This window comes from Equus przewalskii, chromosome 11, assembly GCF_037783145.1.
Source record: "Equus przewalskii isolate Varuska chromosome 11, EquPr2, whole genome shotgun sequence".
In the NCBI taxonomy this organism is placed as follows: domain Eukaryota; kingdom Metazoa; phylum Chordata; class Mammalia; order Perissodactyla; family Equidae; genus Equus; species Equus przewalskii.
In genome coordinates this window covers 33,395,765-33,416,484 of record NC_091841.1, presented here as the reverse complement: position 1 = coordinate 33,416,484, position 20,720 = coordinate 33,395,765, and the positions used below count along the sequence as shown (strand labels likewise).

The following is a 20,720-nucleotide window of genomic DNA, read 5'->3' as shown; positions in this document are numbered from 1 at the left end:
ACATTTGGTTTACCAGAATCCAGCCAGCCAGTCCATTGGCAGTCATCCTCACACACAGTGCTGATAGAGCTCGTGGGCACGGTGGTCATCGTGGTGGGGGTTGGTGTTGGGGTCTCTGTGCTGATGGTGGTGATGATGGCGGAGGTAGGAGTTGAGGTCCTTGAGGTGGTGCTCGTGATGGGCGTTTTGGTCTCTGTGGGGATGGTGGTGATGATGGTGGGGGTCGGAGTTGGGGTCTCAGTGGTGGTGGTGCTAGGAGTCATGGTTGTTGGCCCTGGGCTGGCGGTCGTGGTGGAGGCTGTGTTCTCTGTGGTTGTGGTGCTGGCAGTGGGGGTTGTTGTCCTTGGGGTAGTGGTCATGGTGGGAGTTGTGGTCTGTGTGGTGGTGGTGCTGGGGGCCAGGGTTGTTGTCCCTGGGGTGATGGTGGGGGTCGGGGTTGAGGTCTCAGTGATGCTGGTGCTGGGGGACAGGGTTGTTGTCCCTGGGGTGGTGATGGTGGTGATGGTGGGGGTCGGGCTTGGGGTCTCAGTAATGCTGGTACTGGCAGTCAGGGTTGTTGGCCCTGAGGTGGTGGTGGTGGTGCTAGTTGTGGTCCCTGTGGTGGTGGTGGTGATGGTGGGAGTCAGAGTTGGAGTCCCTGGGGTGCTGGTCGTGATGGGGGTTGTGGTCTCTGTCCCAGTGGTGGTGGTAGTGGTGATGGTGGGGGTTGGGGTTGAGGCCCCTGAGGTGGTGCTTGTGGTGGGTGTTGTGGTCTCTGTGGTGGTAGTGGTGGTGATGGTGGGGGTCAGAGTTGAGGATCCTGGGATGGTGGTCATAGTAAGGGTTGTAGTCTCTCTGGTCGTGGTGGTGGGCTTCGGGGTGGCGGTCAATGGGGTAGTGCTGGTGGTGGGTGTTGTGGTCTCTGTGGTGGTGGTGGTGCTGATGGTCGTGGTCCGGGTTGAGGTCTCTGGGGTCGTGGGGGAAGGTGTGGAGAGACACAACCCACAGCAGTAGACGTTGATCTCATAGTTGAGGCAGTAAGGCATGGGGATGACTCCCCCAGGCTTCTGGTCTTGGTTTTTGCACACCAGTCCAACTGACGTGTCGCAAACCACCGTTTGTTCAAGCTGTTCGATGGGATGGTTTGGATACATATGGGCTCTGCAGGAGATGTTGGCCACCCAGCCTCTTCCACAGACATCTCCGATGGGTTCGATGTCTGCACCTTGTTCGGTAACATTTGGTTTACCAGAATCCAGCCAGCCAGTCCATTGGCAGTCATCCTCACACACAGTGCTGATAGAGCTCGTGGGCACGGTGGTCATCGTGGTGGGGGTTGGTGTTGGGGTCTCTGTGCTGATGGTGGTGATGATGGTGGAGGTAGGAGTTGAGGTCCTTGAGGTGGTGCTCGTGATGGGCGTTTTGGTCTCTGTGGGGATGGTGGTGATGATGGTGGGGGTCGGAGTTGGGGTCTCAGTGGTGGTGGTGCTAGGAGTCATGGTTGTTGGCCCTGGGCTGGCGGTCGTGGTGGAGGCTGTGTTCTCTGTGGTTGTGGTGCTGGCAGTGGGGGTTGTTGTCCTTGGGGTAGTGGTCATGGTGGGAGTTGTGGTCTGTGTGGTGGTGGTGCTGGGGGCCAGGGTTGTTGTCCCTGGGGTGATGGTGGGGGTCGGGGTTGAGGTCTCAGTGATGCTGGTGCTGGGGGACAGGGTTGTTGTCCCTGGGGTGGTGATGGTGGTGATGGTGGGGGTCGGGCTTGGGGTCTCAGTAATGCTGGTACTGGCAGTCAGGGTTGTTGGCCCTGAGGTGGTGGTGGTGGTGCTAGTTGTGGTCCCTGTGGTGGTGGTGGTGATGGTGGGAGTCAGAGTTGGAGTCCCTGGGGTGCTGGTCGTGATGGGGGTTGTGGTCTCTGTCCCAGTGGTGGTGGTAGTGGTGATGGTGGGGGTTGGGGTTGAGGCCCCTGAGGTGGTGCTTGTGGTGGGTGTTGTGGTCTCTGTGGTGGTAGTGGTGGTGATGGTGGGGGTCAGAGTTGAGGATCCTGGGATGGTGGTCATAGTAAGGGTTGTAGTCTCTCTGGTCGTGGTGGTGGGCTTCGGGGTGGCGGTCAATGGGGTAGTGCTGGTGGTGGGTGTTGTGGTCTCTGTGGTGGTGGTGGTGCTGATGGTCGTGGTCCGGGTTGAGGTCTCTGGGGTCGTGGGGGAAGGTGTGGAGAGACACAACCCACAGCAGTAGACGTTGATCTCATAGTTGAGGCAGTAAGGCATGGGGATGACTCCCCCAGGCTTCTGGTCTTGGTTTTTGCACACCAGTCCAACTGACGTGTCGCAAACCACCGTTTGTTCAAGCTGTTCGATGGGATGGTTTGGATACATATGGGCTCTGCAGGAGATGTTGGCCACCCAGCCTCTTCCACAGACATCTCCGATGGGTTCAATGTCTGCACCTTGTTCGGTAACATTTGGTTTACCAGAATCCAGCCAGCCAGTCCATTGGCAGTCATCCTCACACACAGTGCTGATAGAGCTCGTGGGCACGGTGGTCATCGTGGTGGGGGTTGGTGTTGGGGTCTCTGTGCTGATGGTGGTGATGATGGCGGAGGTAGGAGTTGAGGTCCTTGAGGTGGTGCTCGTGATGGGCGTTTTGGTCTCTGTGGGGATGGTGGTGATGATGGTGGGGGTCGGAGTTGGGGTCTCAGTGGTGGTGGTGCTAGGAGTCATGGTTGTTGGCCCTGGGCTGGCGGTCGTGGTGGAGGCTGTGTTCTCTGTGGTTGTGGTGCTGGCAGTGGGGGTTGTTGTCCTTGGGGTAGTGGTCATGGTGGGAGTTGTGGTCTGTGTGGTGGTGGTGCTGGGGGCCAGGGTTGTTGTCCCTGGGGTGATGGTGGGGGTCGGGGTTGAGGTCTCAGTGATGCTGGTGCTGGGGGACAGGGTTGTTGTCCCTGGGGTGGTGATGGTGGTGATGGTGGGGGTCGGGCTTGGGGTCTCAGTAATGCTGGTACTGGCAGTCAGGGTTGTTGGCCCTGAGGTGGTGGTGGTGGTGCTAGTTGTGGTCCCTGTGGTGGTGGTGGTGATGGTGGGAGTCAGAGTTGGAGTCCCTGGGGTGCTGGTCGTGATGGGGGTTGTGGTCTCTGTCCCAGTGGTGGTGGTAGTGGTGATGGTGGGGGTTGGGGTTGAGGCCCCTGAGGTGGTGCTTGTGGTGGGTGTTGTGGTCTCTGTGGTGGTAGTGGTGGTGATGGTGGGGGTCAGAGTTGAGGATCCTGGGATGGTGGTCATAGTAAGGGTTGTAGTCTCTCTGGTTGTGGTGGTGGGCTTCGCGGTGGAGGTCAATGGAGTAGTGCTCGTGGTGGGTGTTGTGGTCTCTGTGGTGGTGGTCATGGTGGTTGTGCTGGGGGTGGTGGTCGCGGTGATCATGGTAGTGGTCATGGGGGTCGTGGTTGGGGTCGAAGGACACTCCTCCATGGGCAGGCAACAGCGGACACGTATCTCGTAGTCATAGCAGACTCCAAATGGTCCGTCCCCAAACTGGTCTTCGTTCTTGCAGATGAACCCAAATGACACATTGCACTGCACCTTCTGGCCCAGCTCCTCCAAGCTGAGCTGGGGCTCCGTGGCCGCCCTGCACTCGATGTCCTCAGGGGCCTGGCAGACGCTGTCGAACCTCTCACGGTCCCCGCTGTCGCCGTGAGTCTCGGGGTGATCCTCGTTGATCCAGTCGGACCAGAAGCAGCACGGCGCTAGGGAAGCAGACCCAGGGCTGGTCAGCCACGCCTGGGGGCGCGCCTGCCGGGGAGGTCACTGGGACTCGGAGATGTCAGAGACCCTAGACTGGCTCCCTGTCATCCCCCAGGACCCGGTTGTAGGGTCAGAGAGTTTAGGGCTGGACACCACTTCCACCCATCTTTTGCAGCTGGAAAACTGAGGCCCAGAGAGGGAAGAGTCCCCGCGCCCCCAGCGCTGATGGACCCAGGCCTTGTGGCTCAGGCCAGCGCTCCCTCCTCCACTATTTTCAAATTCTTGTGCCCAAAAATTAACAACCACAGGGTCCCCCATTCAGTGAGAAAGGGGCTTGGTCTCAACCCTTGACCAACCATGTTGTCACCCAGAGCCGGTCAAGTCCCCCTGCGTGAGTCCCTGGACTCAAAATACTGGGAAATAAGTCACCAAATGCACCATCTCAGTCTGTGAGCAGATGGCCCACCAGCCGGCCCCACATCCGGGTCTCGAGGGATGTCCTCAGAGTTCGTTTATGTGACCTGCCCCCCTCACCCCATCTCCCACCCGGAAGTACCATCCACGGGACTTACGCGGAGTTGAAGTGGTAGATGAACCTGCAGTAATGTGGAAAAAAAGAAGAAAGATGATGTCATTACACAGCTCAAGACTTTTTAAAATCTTTCTAAATTTTTATGTGTTTCTTTTTCCTGTGGCTGTCATACCCCTGGTGGCTTGCCCAGTGGTAGCTACAATTTCCACCAGAACAAATGCAGAGGAATTGAAGGACATTCCTCTGCTTTCTTCAACCCTTGGGATATTTTCTTGCTGGTTTTTGGAAATGTCCCCAAGTCGCCTTCACTGTGGTTGGGGCTCGGGAGGGTGGTCGTGACACAGGCATCTCAACTCCCAAGGCTGAGGGCCCAGGGACATTTTCCTGAGTTGAGAGGCATGTCAGCGAGACCCCCCGCCCGTGCACAGAGGTGACAGCTGACACGCCAGCTGTGCTCCTGCCCCTGGAAGGGCCTTTGCTGCTGGACTCAGGGTGCAGAGGAGGCAGGAGCCCCAGGAGGAAAGGGGGCCTCACCTGTGCTGGAGGTGGAGGTGGTTGTGGTGATGGTGGTGGTGGTGGTGGAGGTGACGGGGGTCGTGCTGGTGGGTATGGAGGAGGTTGAGGGTGTAGAGGTGCACCCACAGGTGTTGAAGTGCTGCACCACCGTCCCGTTGGGGCCACATAGCTCCCAGTAGCAGAAGCAGCCGTCCTGGGTGTAGTTGAGAATCTTTCCTGGGGGATGGGAGCGAGGCTGACGTCAACACTTTGGGAGCAAGACTCACAAGAAACCCCCAGCTTGTCCCAAGAAGGGAAAGGTGCGCTGTCCCCTGTCTCTAGCAAGCGGCAAACCAATGCCCCATCGGGACCCCACCCCAGAACCCTAAGCACCCCCATCAGGACGGAGAAGCTGGGTCACAGGAGGGCATTTGCCACGGGGAGCATCAGGATGTGAGCCCCAAGGGGCTGCTGCCCATCAGGCAGCTCTGAGCTTGGAAGGGCCCCCGGGGTCCACGCGGCAGAGGAGGAGACTGAGCATCCAGGGTCCAGGGACAGGGCAGCCGCGGGCTCTTCTGAGTGGGGCCCGGCCTTCCGCCTCAGGGCCAGCCGCAGAGGGCAGCTTACCTTCCTCGGGCTGGCAGATGACCTGCGAGGAGTCGGTACACATGCTGGAAGGGAAGTGCTAGAGCTTCAGACCCCAGGAAAGGAGGAAAGTCACCTCTCCCCAGGCTCCACCCTCCCTGCCACACCCTGAGGCCACGCCCCCTGCAACCACGCACCCGATGCCAACCCCTGTGGCCACGCACCTCAGGCCCACCAAAGCCCTGGGCACTGCCCCGAAGACCCACCCCAGAGGAGCCACCCGTGTTAACTGTGCAGAGTTGGGACAAGGCGAGGCAGGCAAAAGTTGGATGCAGAAGGGATGCCAAGAAGGAAGGCCTGCCTCTTCCCCAGAAGGAGGCTGGTCCCCACGCCGTGGCTCCTGTGTGTGAGTGTGTGCATGTGCATCCATGCACGTGTGACCCAGAGGTGTGCGTGTGTGAGAGCATGTGTGTTGTGTCCACTTCTGTGTACGTGAACATGTTGTGTGCCTGTGCGTGGATGCATGGATGTGAATGCTCGTGGGTACATGTGCACCTGTAGGGGTGTGTGTGGCCGTGTCACAGGCACATGCATGTGAGCACGTGTGCGTGTGCCTGTGTATGTGCTGCCCTCCCCCATGTCCCCTATGATGTGAGCCTAGGTACCAAGACTGGCAGATGTCATCCGTGGGAACAGACGCTCCAGGTAGGTAGTGGGTGTCCTCGATATAGCAGCCACATTGGTCTCTTCTGACGCACTTCTTCAGGTCCTCGTCATAGATGGGCCTGTGCTTAGGGCACCGGGGGTAGCAGCCTGGTGGGCACAGGGCACAGGGCAAAGGGCTTGGACCATGGTGGAGGACCCCATGTCCACCAGACCCCACCCATGGGCCCCACTCTGGCAGGTCCTTCTCTGCAGGATGTCCCTATGGAAAGGCCAGGGACTGGAAAGGCAGGGACCTGCATCCCCCCAGCTGGGCCCTGCACACTGCCACATGGCCAAAGTGACAGCTAGGTCCTGCCCACCTGCTGAGGGACAGGCAGGCCCTGCCCAGCCTCGAGGGTTGCACCCTGGGCCCCTGACCTGATATCGTCCCTCCCACGAGGTAGGAGGCTCCCTCCCCAGACTTCACGGCTCAGTCCTTCATGTCGCTGGTTCTCAGCTCAAAGGCATGGAGTGGCCTCCCAGACCCACCTCTGAAACCTCCCTCCCCCTCCTCCTGCTCTGCAGGTCCCCATAGCACTCTCTGCTCCTGGCAACACCCGGTGCCTGTTAACCTGCTTCTTTTCTGCCTCCCCCTCACAGGGCGGGGTCATAGCTCAGTCTCCAAGCCCACGGTGCAATCAACAAACAGACTCTGCAGAAGGTGAACCTGGCCCACCCTGGGACTCAGGGTCCCCAGCCCCCACAGAACCTCTCTCAGGGTGACCCCAAGGGTCTACAGAGGACACTGCCCTTTGGCCCCAGGACAGCAGGGCAAGCCAGGCCACTGCTCCCCAGGAGGCCCCACTCACCCTCCAGGTAGGACATGGAGATGTTGGAGTGGATGCCATTGATGGTCCTGCAGGTCTCGAAGCTGTGGTTCCCACAAGGCTCGTAGTGCCACTCACACTCATGCGGGGGGTTGTAGTAGTCACAGAATATGGCTGGGGAGGAGGGAGCTGAGGTCAGACTCGGCGAGTGCCGAGGCCAGGTCGGGGGACAGGCCGGGAGGGGCCAGCTCCCTCCTGCCACCCCAGGCAGCACAGTGGCCCCAAGGAAGGACACTTGGATCCTTGATTTGGGGGAGGCAGGCAGGGGACCACATACACCCCATCCCTTGCAGGGGTAAGGAGCGCCACCCACCCTACTGGCACCCAGGCCCAGGACGGGCGGACACTCACGGCACAGGTCTGGCGTCCTCCAGAACACACAGGCCCCCTCCTTGGTGCACTCCTGGGCGTAGGTGGCCACGGCAGAGCAGAAGCACTCGCAGTCGCCGCCCGAGTCGCAGGAGCACGAGTCGTAGACACAGGCCTCATAGAAGGGCGTGGGGTCCACCTAGGGGAGAAGCCACCATGTGTCCTGGGCCCATATTGCTCCATGAGGCCAGGCCTCCCCCTGCGGCCAGAGGACCTCAGGACCACGAGGCCAGCCCCACTCCTGGGACAAGGGGCCGTCACCCAGCACTTAGCTTCCCAGGCCTCCAGTGGGGCTGACAGGTGAGGTCTAGACATGGTTGGCCAACTCTGGCCACACAGACCCTCAGGACCCCAGGGTCTTCTGCCGTAAGACGGGCCGCCCTGCACCTGCTCCCTCGCCCCCACTGCTTGGAGCTGAGGACCATCGGGTCTTAGAAGCTGTGTGCCCTTTCTCCATCCTGGAAGGTACAGGAGGCTGGGGGTCCAGCCAGAGTTCTCAGAGGGAAAGCTGGACCTCTGGTCGTGAGTCCAAAGGACACAGAGGAGGCGCTGAAGCTAGAGGTGAAACAACCGACTGACTCCCAGTGTGCACACCAGGCGGGTAGATGCTGCCCGCGCCCGGCCTCTCCCGTGCCCGCCACTCGCGCCCCACCCCACCTTGCTGTGGCAGGCGCTGAAGACCGGGCTCTTGATGATGCTGCACTGCTTCTCGGCCCAGGAGCGGCGGTGTGGGTTCAGGGTGCACGGCTCGGGGGTGGCGCTCACGTCCGGGCAGGTGGGGGCCTCCTTCCAGCTGTTCCCGAAATCCAGCTCGCTCTCCACCACCATGTGGTCCCGCGTGGTGAAGTCATTGTTGGAGCGCTGGTCAAAGGTCCCGCACAGGCCGCACACAGTGCCCTGCAGAGACCAGCGACCCGGGGGCTTCGTGAGGGGGCTCGAGGGAGGGAGGGGTACGGCCCCGCTGTGCCTGGGAGGCCCGGTGTGCATGCAGGACCAGCCCTGGAGAGGCCTCGTGGGCAGGGGAGGCTGCGTACCTTGTAGAAGGGGGCCAGCTTGATGAAGATGGTGGTCCTTTTGTCCCAGATGACGATGATGCCAACACTGGCCTCCACCACCAGGTACTGGCCCACCTCCCGCGTGGTGTAGGCCACATGGTGGCCCACGTCGCGCTGGATCACCACGCGGTGTTTGTCCTCCAGCTTCAGCTCTGTCCTCTGTGCCCAGGGGAGAGGCCCGGTCACTGGCCAGGTCCAAGGGTCCCCAAGGACCCTCACATCCCTGGGGATGGGCAGCACTCACCCCGATGAAGATCTTGATGGCCTTGGAGCAGGTGACGCCCGTGGTGCCACACGGGACATTCTCAGTGATGATGCTGAAGGAGCCCAGCGAGGAGTTCTGGCCGCAGTAGTCCTGGGGGCCCACAGTGGGGTATGAGCCAGGCCAGCCAGGCCATAGGTGACCCCCCCCGGGAGCCCCACCCCAGCTGAGCCTCAGCCCCTCCTCTGTCGAGAGGGGATAACCATGCCACATGAGGGACCTCACCCACCTCCAGTGCCTTCAATGCACACCCACACCCACCATGCACCCGAGGGAGGGTCACTGGATGGGAGGGTGGAGGAAGGGCTGGCCCCTCATACCCACAGGAGCCTCCACTGAGAGCTCAGGACCAGCAGAGCAAAGACGCAAGTGGGTGCAGGCCTTGGGGGTGCCCTGGCCTCACCTGAACGGCTACGTAGGAGCACTGTCCATCGAAGTTGTAGTACTTCCCATCAAAGGTGATGTAGTGGCCGCTCCCGTGGATGACACAGGTGCCGTGGCACACAGACTGGGTGCACGCCCAGCGTCCTCTCTGGCAGGTACTGAGGAGAGTAGGAGAGGGGACTGGAGGCGCCACAGGGCCCAGGGCCTCACAGCCCTGTTCAGAGGGTGGCTTGGGCGAGGCCAGGGCACAGTCCAGACACCTCCACAGGCAGCTCATGCACGATGCCTGCAAACCCGCACCAGCCCAGCAAGTGCCACCCCAGCGCCCTTCCGATACTGGCCTGGGGCTTGCCCACCAGGTGGAGGGCCACGTGGCCCTGCAGGACCCGGTTGGCCCCATGGGGAGCAACCCCGACCCTCGGCCTGGCCTGCAGGACACGCTCCAATTGGAGGGCAGCCGGGCCAGGCCACTCACCAGGTGTTGCAGTCCACCTTGATCTTGTCCCCGCGGGAGAAGAAGCCCTTGTTGTGCACACAGGGGCAGTCCTCCTCCACAACGCAGCTGCCTCGGCCGTCGTCGATCAGCCCTTCGGGACACACGCAGCCGCTCACACACTCTGTCTGGTACTGTGGGGTGGCGGCGGAGCGGGGTTCAGGCATTAGATGCCAGGCCCGGGATCTTGGCTGCCGTTGCCTGGCCCCTCCTCTGACCCTGCAGACTCCTCTTGTGTCCCTCCCCCTCCCCCGACCCCTGATCCCTCTGTCTGGCCCACCCCTGGATCGCCTCCACCTTGGGCACCTCCACCGCTGGGCAGGGAGACACGTGAGTGCTGCCTGCCAGGGGCCCCTAGTCTGGCCCCTGTGACTCCGGCAGGCTAAGCGGGGCCTGCAGGCCACCACCAGGCCTCAGGGACAGGAGGGGTCAGCAAGCCTCATGGGTCCTCAGGACCTGGCACAGCAGCCTCAGGGTCAGGGCAGGAGCCAAGGCTGCCCCAGCTACACCCCACCCCTCCACGGGCACAACGGCTCGACCCTCCCCTCCACGGTGGTCCCAGCACTCACGTAGCCTGCAGCCAGCGTCTGGCAGCTGAGGGGATGGGGCTTCCGGATGCTCAGAGCGGTCTGGTTGTTGCAGTCGATGTGGATCTTAGGGGCTTTGCAGGCTGCCGACAGAGGGACCACCCCAGCTCAGCTGAAGTTGATGGCTGGCGGGCTCAGGCAGAATGGAGAGGGGGTAGGGGGAGCAGGCCAAGGGCCAGGGGGCAGGGGGCAGGGGGCCAGGCTCAGGCCGCATTCACTTACTCTCGCCAATCAGCTTGACTGGAATGCAGTGCAGCCTCCCGTTCCGGCACATGCTGCAGGGAGAGTGGGAGGTGAATGGGGCCCTTTGGGGACAGGCCCAGAGACTCTGTGGGGAGGAGTGGGGATGGGGGCTCCCCCAGGTAGAGCTGGCCCTGCCCACCCCCGTGCCATCCTTCCTGGCCCCAGCCCACTCACCACCGCTCCTCCTGCCTCAAGACCACCTCCCCCGCCTCCAGGTAGAGGCCTCGGTGGTAGCAGGAGCACTTAGCCAGGGGTACACAGCGGCCCTTCTCGTCCAGGAAGGTGCGGTCGGGGCAGCCGCAGCCGTCCACGGGCGCGAAGCCCTGGAGGCAGTGGGCGTCGGCCTCGGACAGCGAGCGGCAGGTCTGCTGGCAGGTGGTCAGGTTGTACAGGAAGATCTGCGAGTTGGGGCAGGAGCCCACGTCCTTGTCTGCAGAGGGGCAGGGCCAGCGTGAGGGCGCAAGGGACGGCCCCAGCCACGTCCCCGCAGGTGGCCAGCAGAGCTGTCATCCTGGGGCCACCCCAGGTGCACAGGTGGCCCACCCCACATGCCTCTCTGTCCAGGCAAACTGGCAGCGGCCACAGTTCGGACCCCTCCCCACAAGCGGGGAGCAGCCAAGCGCCGGTATCCCGCCTTCCTGGCAGAGGAAGCTGGAAGCTGCGTCACCCGCTAGCAGTGGACCGATCCCTCTCCCTGGACTCAGGGTGAGCTGACACTGGGGACAGGGGCTGAATCGAAGGCCGAGCCCCAGCCCCCTGCCCCATGGAGAAGCCAGGACCCCGAGCCCAGGACGCCGGCAGGGGACAGCACTCACTGCAGATGTTTTCCCGCCAGCCCCACAGCATGACGCCCTTGGCGGCACAGGCACGGGCGTAGGAGGACAGGGCGGCGCACAGACAGTCCTCATTGTTCTGGCAGTTGCACGTGTCGTACAGGCACCTCTGGGGATAAACCGAGGCAGGGCAGTGAGGGAGGGAGCTGGGCTTGGGAACTCATACACGTGTGCAAGCACTCCCGGACACGTACTAGTATATGTGCACCCACACATATACACACGTGAGCACGCTTAAACTCCCACTTCCACACGTATAAACGCATACCCGTACACACACTCACACATGCCCACACACACATGTACACAAACATACACCTGTGCACAGAGACAATACATGTATGCACACTCACACACATGCTTACACACACACACACACTCAGCAGCCCCTAGCAGGAGCCTCACAGGCAGCCAGTCAGGCTCAGCCAGGGGCACCAGGCACACCTTCCTGTCACAGACCAGGGGCTGGGGAGTGCAGGTGCGGGTCCCACCCACCTTGTAGTACTCGGCCGGGTCCACAACCGAGTGGCACCTGCCGAAGGGGGACTCCGTCTTCCTCAGCAGGGAGCACCAATGCTCGGCATAGTTGGCTGCAGAGGCCGGTCAGAACCTCAGGGGTGGCCCCTCCAGCAAGTGCCCTGAGTCTGGCTGCTTGGTGGCCCAGGCTGGAGCAGACACTGTCCCCACTGTGGACTGAGCCGGTCCCCCCTCCAGGCCAACTCAGCGCAGGACAGAGCCCCGTGCCAGGCAGGGGCGCCCACCATCCACCCTCTCTGCCTCCTGGGACGCAATAGGCAGCAAAGTGGGAGGGAGGGTATCCTGTCATGGCACCAGACCAGTCCCTGGAGGAGGGCCACCACCCAGCCATTGGCAGGTCCAGTACCTCTGCCAGGTCACTTGGTGGGCTGCCATCATGGGCCACCATAAACCACACATTTGGCAGAAAGTAGCAGGCGGGCCCTGAGTGGGGCAGGCCATCTCACCTCCACCCACCCCCACGTCCCACCGGGAACCCCATCTGCCTCACCGCTCTCGATGTTGAGGGAGCAGGGGTCGTCCAGCCAGTCCAGCTTGTCGGGGCAGCTCGACTGGACCTTCCAGGTGTTGGCGAAGCTCGCCCCCGTGGCCTCCACCAGCCCGCCAGCCGTCTGGAAGTCATCGCCCTCCAGGCCATTGAAGTTCCCACAGAGGCCTGAGGGGCCGAGGGACCAGGTTGGGAAGGGCCTGGCGCAGCAGGCCCTGCGTGGGGCTTTGTGGGGTGAGCAGGCGGGGCCACTCACCCTGCACGCGGCCCTGGGCGGCCTGGTCCAGCGTCAGGAAGAGCTGCATGACCGGCACCAGCTGGACCTGCATCCTGAGGCCGAAGGCAGTGTTCACGATGAGGTGATGCGAGGACGGTTGGAAGATGGAGAAGCTCGCTGCCAGGTGGAGAGGGGAGGGGCGGTGAGGAGCAGAGAGGGGCTGCTCGGCAGGCCCACCCCGGGACCACCATCTTCAGCAAGAGGGTCTGGTGCTGCAGGGGGACACCCCAACCAACAGGGCCGCTGAGCAGGACTCACCTGCCACGTGGGGCAGGTTCACCTGCAGCTCGTTCAGGAGCACAGTGCCATCCGACTTGAAGACCACCACCTGAGGGAAAGGCCAAGGGACGGTGGGGCTAAGGGCCATGGAGCCCCCGGGGGTGCCGGCAGGGCAGGGGCGGGGTACCCACGTTCTGCTTCTTGTCGGCCAGCAGCACCACCGTCTTCAGGCAGGTCTGCTTGTCCGTGGAGCCGCAGACGGCCAGCTCGCCCAGGAGGGCGTAGGAGTCATTGTGGTCGCTCTGCGGGGAGGGCGGAGACACTGAACGAGCAGGGGAGCAGGGAGAGCCAGCTCCCCACACGTGCCTGCCTGCCGGCCACGCCCACCTACCTTGGTCAGCACATAGTAGCAGTCCCCGTGGAAGGTGTACCTCTTCCCGTCAAAGGTGGTGATGTGGGAGCCGCCCTCCAGCGCACAGGACCCGGGGCACGGCCGGTCTTTGCACACCCAGCGGCCGGCATTGCACACGCTATAGGCAGTGGGGCCCAGGGTCAGTCCGAGCTGCTTCCCCTAGGCCGCCGGCTCTCCAGCCCAGATCCCCAGGACCCTCTACAATCCGGCCCCCAGCCCCGGCCCCCGGGACCCACCACTGCTCGCAGTCCTTGGTGATCTGCTGGCCGGGCGCGTACTTATGTCCCTGCAGCTTGCAGTGGCACTGGCTCACGGGGATGCAGCCGCTGCCCGCAATGTCATCGTACACGGTGCCTGGGACAGCGCCGGGCGGGATGTTACACTCACTGGCCTCGGAAAGTGCCAGATTCCCCACAATGGGGCTGCCATTGCCAAAGCCACAGCCGTGGGACAGCCTCAGGAAGATGCCGGAATCCCCGAGGGGGGGCTGCCAGCCAGGCCTCCCTCCCACAAGCACTTCTGGTCCTTTGGGCGACACCATGGTCCCCACACAGTGTCTGGTCAGGGACATGCCATGGGGGCCTGAGAGTCCAGCCCCGTTCTGGGGTCCTCCAGGCTCCGTGGGCCGGACAGGAGGAGGTCTGTCAAGGGGTGACAACCAGGAAGGCTTCCCTCCCCCCAGACTCCCAGAAGCCGTCATCGTGTGTGAATGAGGTGGGAACTTCAGCATTTGTGCCCTTTCTCCCTGTTCCTCGTCCCTCGATTTCAGTGGGGGCACCGTGCCTCGCTTCCTGTGCCATCGCTGCCCCCCACCACCTGGCACCACCGTCCCAGCATGGCTGTCCCCCAGGTGCAGCCAAAAACCCAAGGCCACTGGTCCCAGGGCCCCTCGGCAAGGGTGGGCCGCAACAGGGCAGTGCCCCACCCACCCCCGCACGCCCGTGGGTGGCCCAGCGCACACCTTCAGGGCAGAAACAGCCGTCCATGCGGTGCTCCTCACACAGGCTGCTGACCTCCAGGTGTGAGCAGGTGTCCATGCAGGGCGAGCCACTCTCCAGGTAAACCATGTTCCCGGGGCAGCTCTTGGCTAGAAGGGCAGAGGACGGCCCCTGAGCCAGCACTCACACCAAGCGTGGAGGGCAGTGGGCATGGGAGCTGGAGGGACTGCGCCCGCTCGTGGGGTGCACACGGGGCTCTAGGCTCTGGCCCCGATGGTTTTTGTCTCCCATGCCAAAGCCGAGGCCGCCTCCAGGGTGGGCAGAGACGAGGCTGCTGTCCAGGGCACCAGGCTGCCCTGCCCTGGGCTTGCCGGCCTCAATGCTCCCTATGAATTGGTGGATCATCCCTCACGTGCCCCTGGGTCCCCGCCCTCCCGATTCACGCGCGTGGCGCTTACGACAGAGAGTGCCAGTCCTCCAGTTCCCGGGGCGCCCGCCGGCATGCGAGCACTGGCGGGAGAACTCGGCCAGGGTGCTGCAGACACAGGAGGCGCCCGAGGGGCACTGGCAGCGGTCCTGCGCACAGGCCTGCACGTACGGCTCCAGCGGCACCAGGCCCAGGCAGTCCTTGAAGGCCGCGGCTGTCAGCAGCTTCTCACACTCAGCGCGCTGGTGGGCACACAGGGGTGGTGGGCGGGGGCTACTCACACCCTCCTCCCTTCCACACCGCCGGGGGTCCCCAGCAGAGACCAGCGGGCACAAGGCCCTCTAGGGAATGGGGTGGGCACTGCTCCCATAGGGTCCCCACCCAGGAACAGCTCCTCCCCTGGGCAGGGGTCTCTGGCCAGCCACTCACGTGCTCAGAGCAGGACTCAGGGGTCCGCCCCTCCTCGGGGTCATCGCACACCACGTCGGGCTTGTTGATCTTCTGCATATTCCCAAACTGGACAGCACTGAAGAGCAGGCCTGGGTGGGGCACAGCCGGTCAGCGAGGGGCACCCGGGAGTCTGCACACACCTGCCCCCTAAGCCCCCGAGGAGGCCCTCACCATCAGACAGGAACTCGGAGTAGCTCTGCAGGCCGTTGTAGTCCCCACAGAGCCCACACGTGTGGTTCTGGAATTTACTGTCCAGCTCCAGCTGTCGGGAAAAGAGAGCAGGTGAGCAGCCATGGCCAGGCAGCACCCACAACTTGTTTGAAAGGAGTGGCAAGAGGGCTGGGATCAGCCAGGGGGTGTCCTGGCATCACTGAGGACCAGGAGGGGATTGGGAGATGGGGAGGGCTGGCCCACCACCCGAGCCCCCAAGGTGCCCTGCCAGGGTAGGCTGCGTGGCCCCGCCTCTGCCGCCAGCCTTCTCCACCAGCAGACAGGGGCCGCTCAACACTCCCAGCCCACCCTGGACCCCCCTCTTGGTGAGGATGGGACCACTGGCTCCCCTCTGCTGCCCTGGAGTCCCAGAGGTCTGATGGAGTCCCCTCGGCCCCCAGGGCCCTGTGGCGCTGGGGTGGCACCCACCATGAGCGAGTCCTCCCGGTCCCACATGAGGGTGAGGCCAGCACGGGAGAAGACCTTGATGTAGGCGTCATTCCTCTCGATGAGCAGCCCAGGGCTGTAGTGTGGGGTGCTGACCCTGGGGGGTGCACCAGGGTCACAAGCCAGCCCACACACCTGCCCAGCCAGGCCCAGGGGTTCCGCTACACAGAGGCCACTGAGGCTGTGGGCTGGGTGGCCTGGCCTCAGCCTCTCAGCCAGCCCTGCCAGGCCAGCTCCGGCCCTGTGGTCATGAAAGGCCTTGTCCTCCCTCTCGGGGGACTTCAGCAGTGACCAGAGACCCTCTCCACCTGTGCTGGCCGGGGTCCTTCACAGGAAGCCATACCCTGCCTGCCGTTCTCCGTCTCTGCACCCCCTCCTCTAGGTCTGTCCTGGGCAGGAGCCGCATGACAGCCCTGAGAGTGGGGAGGGGCTTCTCCATCCACCACCTAGGGTGGGCCCAGGCTCTGTGCTCACCCCAAACTCTGCCTCCGTGGGCCCTGTACCCACCCCCACCCTGAGACTGGGGCTGGCTGCCAGGGCTGCAGCCTCCAGGGGAAACAAGATCCCCTGGCACAGGGAGAGGGCGGACCCTGCAGGTGGGGAGCCGCCAGGCAGGAATGCACTTAGGCTCCATTGTTCCGGACACAATGGGGGACGAAGGCTGGGGTGGTGGGCTGGGCGCCCCCACAGGCCCTCCCCCGGAGGGCATCTGTACCTCTAGCCTGGCACAGCAGGGCACAGGGCCTCCTCCCCAGAGGCTGCCAGGCCTCCCCCACCAGGATGGCCACCTGTCCCCCACACATGCCCAGAGCCTGGTGGGCTCCGAGCCATGGAGCTGTAAGACTGTGGGAGAAATAAGGCCCCCTCCCCGGTCCTTCACCCATGGGGCTCATCAGTGTTTGCTGAATGAATCAATGACCTGAACTCAAACCCCAGTGCTCTCCTTAGCCTTGTGCTGGGGTGGAGAGGGGCTTGTAGGGGCTGGCCAGGCTCCTGCTTGCTCACAGGAGCCACAGGGCCCCCTTTCTAGGATGTGGGCGGGACGCCACCTGACCACACTCACATGGCCCCGTTCAGCACAGCCAGCTTGGGGGTGAGGTAGACCGTGTCGTCCTTGACGGTCAGCAGTATGTACTTGACCTGGGGGCTGCCCCCCTCGTGGCCCGGGACCCGCTTCAGGTGCACAGCAAACTCCTTGTAGGTGTCACGGCAGTCCGAGGCGAAGTTGTAGTCGCAGAGGCCGGGAAAGCGGAAGACGTCGCCATCGAAGGTCTTGTAGTGGAAGTCGCCCCAGGTGCTGCAGACGTTGTGGCCATGGTTGCGCGTTCTGCCCTCTGGGGAGCAACAGGACGGAGTGTGAGCAGCCCAGGCCGCCCCCAGGCTCGTCCCCAGGCCCCGGCCCGGCCACCACCCTCAGGATCCTCCAGAGGCAGCTGAAGCGGCTCAGGTGGTCCTGCAGGAGGGGCCTCTGCCAACTGTCGTCGCCCTGCCCAGGGGTCTCAACCCCATGAAAGGATGTCTCCCGTGCTGTGCCCTTGCACCCAGCCTGGCAAGGCAAACGACCATTGGCCCAGCAGGCAGTGGGGGCAGAGGTCTCTCAGGCTCCCTGAGTGCCCTGTCCACCTTGCCCAGTGCCCCCCAACCCCCAGTCACTGCCACACTCCATCCACTCGATGCCCCACCCAGCCACCCCTCATCCAGCAGAAGGGCCGTGCTGGACCTCTCCAAGGGTCCCCATCTCGTGTCCGTCCAAACAGGCCGAGGGCCCCCCCAGTGGCTTTCTCACACAGCCCTCTGGGACGGAGATGTCCCCATCCTACATTCTCAGTCTTCTCTGGCTAAAGCCACCCCTCCAGCAGTCGGCCCAACGCCCTGATCGGCAGAAGGGGCCATCTTGGCCTTGTCTTCCCAGACTCCATGGGACCTGCCTCCCCAACACCCAGGGACAACGGCCCGGCTCAGGTGTTTCTACCTGGTATCGCCCCCTGGAAATACTCCAACCTGGTGCTTGCCATCAAAGGGATGAAGGGAGCCCAAGACCACCTGTCCTACCCTCCTAATCCTCCTTTCTTCTCTCCTCTCCTTCCTTCTTTCCCTCTTTCCCTCCTTCCCTCCCTCCTTCTCTCCTGCCTCCATCTTTCCTTCCCTCCTTCCCTCCCTCACTCCTTCCCTCTTCCTTTCCTCTTTATCCCCTTTCATCTTCCCTCCCTCCTTCCTTCCCTCTTTCCTTCTCTCCTTCCTTCCCTCCACCCAAAGTCAGGAGGGGTGGGGGCTGCAGGAAGCTGGACCCAGCCCATCTACCCCAGAAGATGCCAGTCTGCCCCAAAGCCTGGCACAGGAGGATCACCTCCTCCTCCCAGGTAGGACCGTCTGCGCTGGGCTGCCCCGGATGTCCTGTACCCTCAGGTCGTGCTGCCCATAGCGCTGCCCGCTGCCCCTCACCTTTCCGCAGCTCCTCGCCCCTGGCCAAGGTCAGGGCCAGGCAGAGGGCCACTAGGCGGGCTAGTGGCAGCCCCATGGTGGCTCAGAGGCTGGTGTGGGAGAGCAACAGGGGACAGGGGTCCGGGCCTTATATGCCCCGCAGGGCGGTCTGAGAGCGGAAGGGCAGGGGAGGGGCGAGGGGTGGGTGGGGCCTTAGCCAGATTATCAAGAAACAGCTGTGGGGGCCTCCCCTGGGCCGTGAGGAAATATTGACTCAGGTTATCTGAGGTTTATCTTTTTATTGCTCCCTAGGTAAAAGGGACCCTCCTCAGGATACGGAAACCCATTACCCCAATTCCGACACACACCCAAGGGAACTTGAACTTCGGAACTTCGTTCCTCCCCGCTACAAGTGGGCCCAGGCCCAAGGGTGGGAGATGCTGCCAGGAGCCTGTCCTGCAGGCTGCTGTTCCCCACGGCCCCCAGCACACCGGGTCCAATGCCCCACGGAGCTCGGGCAGCGCCAGCTGCTCAGCCTGGTTGGGAGATTGCCTGGGTTCCAGCCGCCCCCCACCAGGGGTCCTGCCCTCCCTGCACCCAGCCCCCCAAGGCAGGGAGGGTGTGGGCTCCTGTGGGGTCCCGGGGGCCACCCCATCTCAGTGTGGGCTCTGCTCCCAGCCCATCTCAGCTGGCAGCTTATTGAGCTCCATCAGGGGCCCCCGGCTCCAGCCCACCCTCTAATCCCCTCCTTTCCCCAAGCTGAGCCAGTCCCTGGATTACCTGTAATCAGAACTTGGGGAACCCAGCCAGGTGACGCTTTATGGAATCGGTCCTCTGGGCCACAGGGCAACTGGCTCAAGGCCACGAGTGACCATCCCGTGGGGAACGGGGTAAGGGTCCCAGACATGGCCACGGGCATGCACAGGCCTCAGGGCTGCTGCTGGTAGGGAGGCGGCCCGACCCCCAGCACAGGCCCTGCCCAACCCCAGCCTCCCCAGGATGTGTGGGGAGAGCGGAGTGCTGGCCACATGGGGCTGGAGGGCAGGGACAGCCTGCCTGGGCTCCCCGGGGCCACACCTCTCACGGTGGGAGGGTCCTGCCCCAAAGAGAGGAGTTGTGGCCTCTGATGAATCTCAGACCCTCGAGCTGAGCCCAAAACCTGTCTGGAAATGCCCTGAGGAATCATGGTGTGGCGTTTGAACTTGTACCTGCCCCAACATTGGAAGCCACTAGCCAAGGCAGCCCTTGCCCCCCGCCAAGAGGGTGACCAGCCCAGGAGTGCACAGGCAGGCCCCACCGTGCACCAGGAGGGTAAACTGAGGTCAGGGGCCCTCCCGTCCCTATATTTTCTTCCTCCAGAAAACAGACACGCATCCTGAATTTGGCTTCTGACATTGGCCAGCAAGAGAGTGGACAGCAAGTTCAGATGGTGGGGGGAGCCTCGAATTCCAATCCACTGGTCCCCAAGTTGCAGGGGCAGGGGTGAGTGGGAAGGGGTTCATCTCCACAGTTATTGAGACCCTGGACAACGGGGATGCCCAGGGGATGGGGGGCATGGGATGCAGAGGCAGCGACCAGAAGTAAGTGTGAACTGGGATCTGAGCCCTGGCCTGACACCTCCCGGCCCATCCCTGAGCGCTGTGCCTGAGCCTCTGCTGACAGGCCTTCCATGCCACAGTGACAGCGCCCAGGGCCAAGAGGACTCTCACGCCGCCTGACAGTTCCCAAGGGATCCCCGCAGGGCAAGGACATCTTGGAGGAAGTCCCCCAGGGTCTGAGAGGGTGACCAGGACCGAGGGCCCTGATCCCACTGCTCCCAGGATGAACCCCTCATCCTGTGCTGCTGTGCCACCAGCCCCAGGCCAGGGACCGTCCTCTCTGCAGGGACCCAGGGACCTGGGCACATGAGGGATGCCAAGTGTGTGGCCCAAGCCAGGAGGAGCAAGGATTAGGAAACCAGAGCCACCGGGCCAGCAGGCCCTTATGCCACTTCCCCATGGGGCCTCCACAGGCTGGCACTGAGCCCTGGGGAAACTCAGGAAGGGGCCCCCTCCGTGGACAAAAGGGACAGAGATTCTCCATGCCAGGCTCCCTCTGCCCTGGTGGGGATCAGAGGGATCTGGGCACCCAGGAAGCTCAGCACAGCCTCTCTGCCCTGGGTCCAAGAGGCGGGAGTCTTCCATGGGATTGAGAAGGTGGGATCTCCCCTGGGATAGAGAAGGTGGGATCTCCCCTGGGATAGAGAAGGTGGGATCTCCCCTAAGATAGACAAGGTGGGATCTGCCTAGGACAGAGAAGGTGGGATCTCCCCTGGGATAGACAAGGTGGGATCTGCCTAGGATTGAGAAGGTGGGATCTCCCCTGGGATAGAGAAGGTGGGATCTCCCCTGAGATAGACAAGGTGGGATCTGCCTAGGATTGAGAAGGTGAGATCTCCCCTGGGATTGAGGAGGTGGGATCTCCCCTGGGATTGAGAAGGTTGGTTCTCCCCTGGGATAGAGAAGGTGGGATAAGTGTCAGTTTGATCACTTTTGACGTAAACAGACCCCTGAAACCAGGTGCGTCGCAGAAAGGCACTGGGTCCCTCAGTGTCCGTCAGCCTGAAGCTTTTGTAGCCACCCTGGTCAGTGGAGAAAGTTCTCTCGCATTGTTAGTTTGTTCAGAGTTTTACCCGAAACGGCTGTTGAATTTTGTTAAATGCTTTTTCCTGCATCTGTTGAGAAGATTGTGTGGTTTTTCTTCTTTAGCCTGGTCATGTTGTGAATTAGACTGATTTGAAATGTTAAAACAACCCCGCATTCCTGGAATAAATCCCATCCAG

The 20,720-nt window shown here is 62.7% G+C and overlaps 1 protein-coding gene across 1 annotated transcript; it reads right to left on the bottom strand.

Moving 5' to 3' along the window:
• Positions 1–17: 17 nt before the first annotated feature.
• LOC139074429 (mucin-2-like) lies at positions 18–18,037 on the bottom strand (the record flags this gene model as incomplete). The annotated part of the gene is made up of 30 exons (XM_070564654.1): positions 17,921–18,037; positions 16,542–16,812; positions 15,461–15,575; positions 14,993–15,083; positions 14,801–14,910; positions 14,403–14,613; positions 13,968–14,093; positions 13,243–13,360; positions 12,986–13,124; positions 12,786–12,896; positions 12,634–12,703; positions 12,355–12,492; positions 12,102–12,266; positions 11,570–11,664; positions 11,057–11,183; positions 10,416–10,671; positions 10,221–10,273; positions 9,981–10,081; positions 9,394–9,545; positions 8,938–9,076; positions 8,517–8,627; positions 8,252–8,431; positions 7,875–8,114; positions 7,200–7,356; positions 6,831–6,962; positions 5,982–6,129; positions 5,359–5,402; positions 4,771–4,968; positions 4,277–4,300; positions 18–3,706 (listed from the first exon to the last, which is right to left on the bottom strand). Coding segments are annotated over exons 1-30 (7,587 nt in total), but the record flags the coding sequence as incomplete, so codon positions are not given.
• Between the last annotated feature and the right edge of the window lie 2,683 nt (positions 18,038–20,720).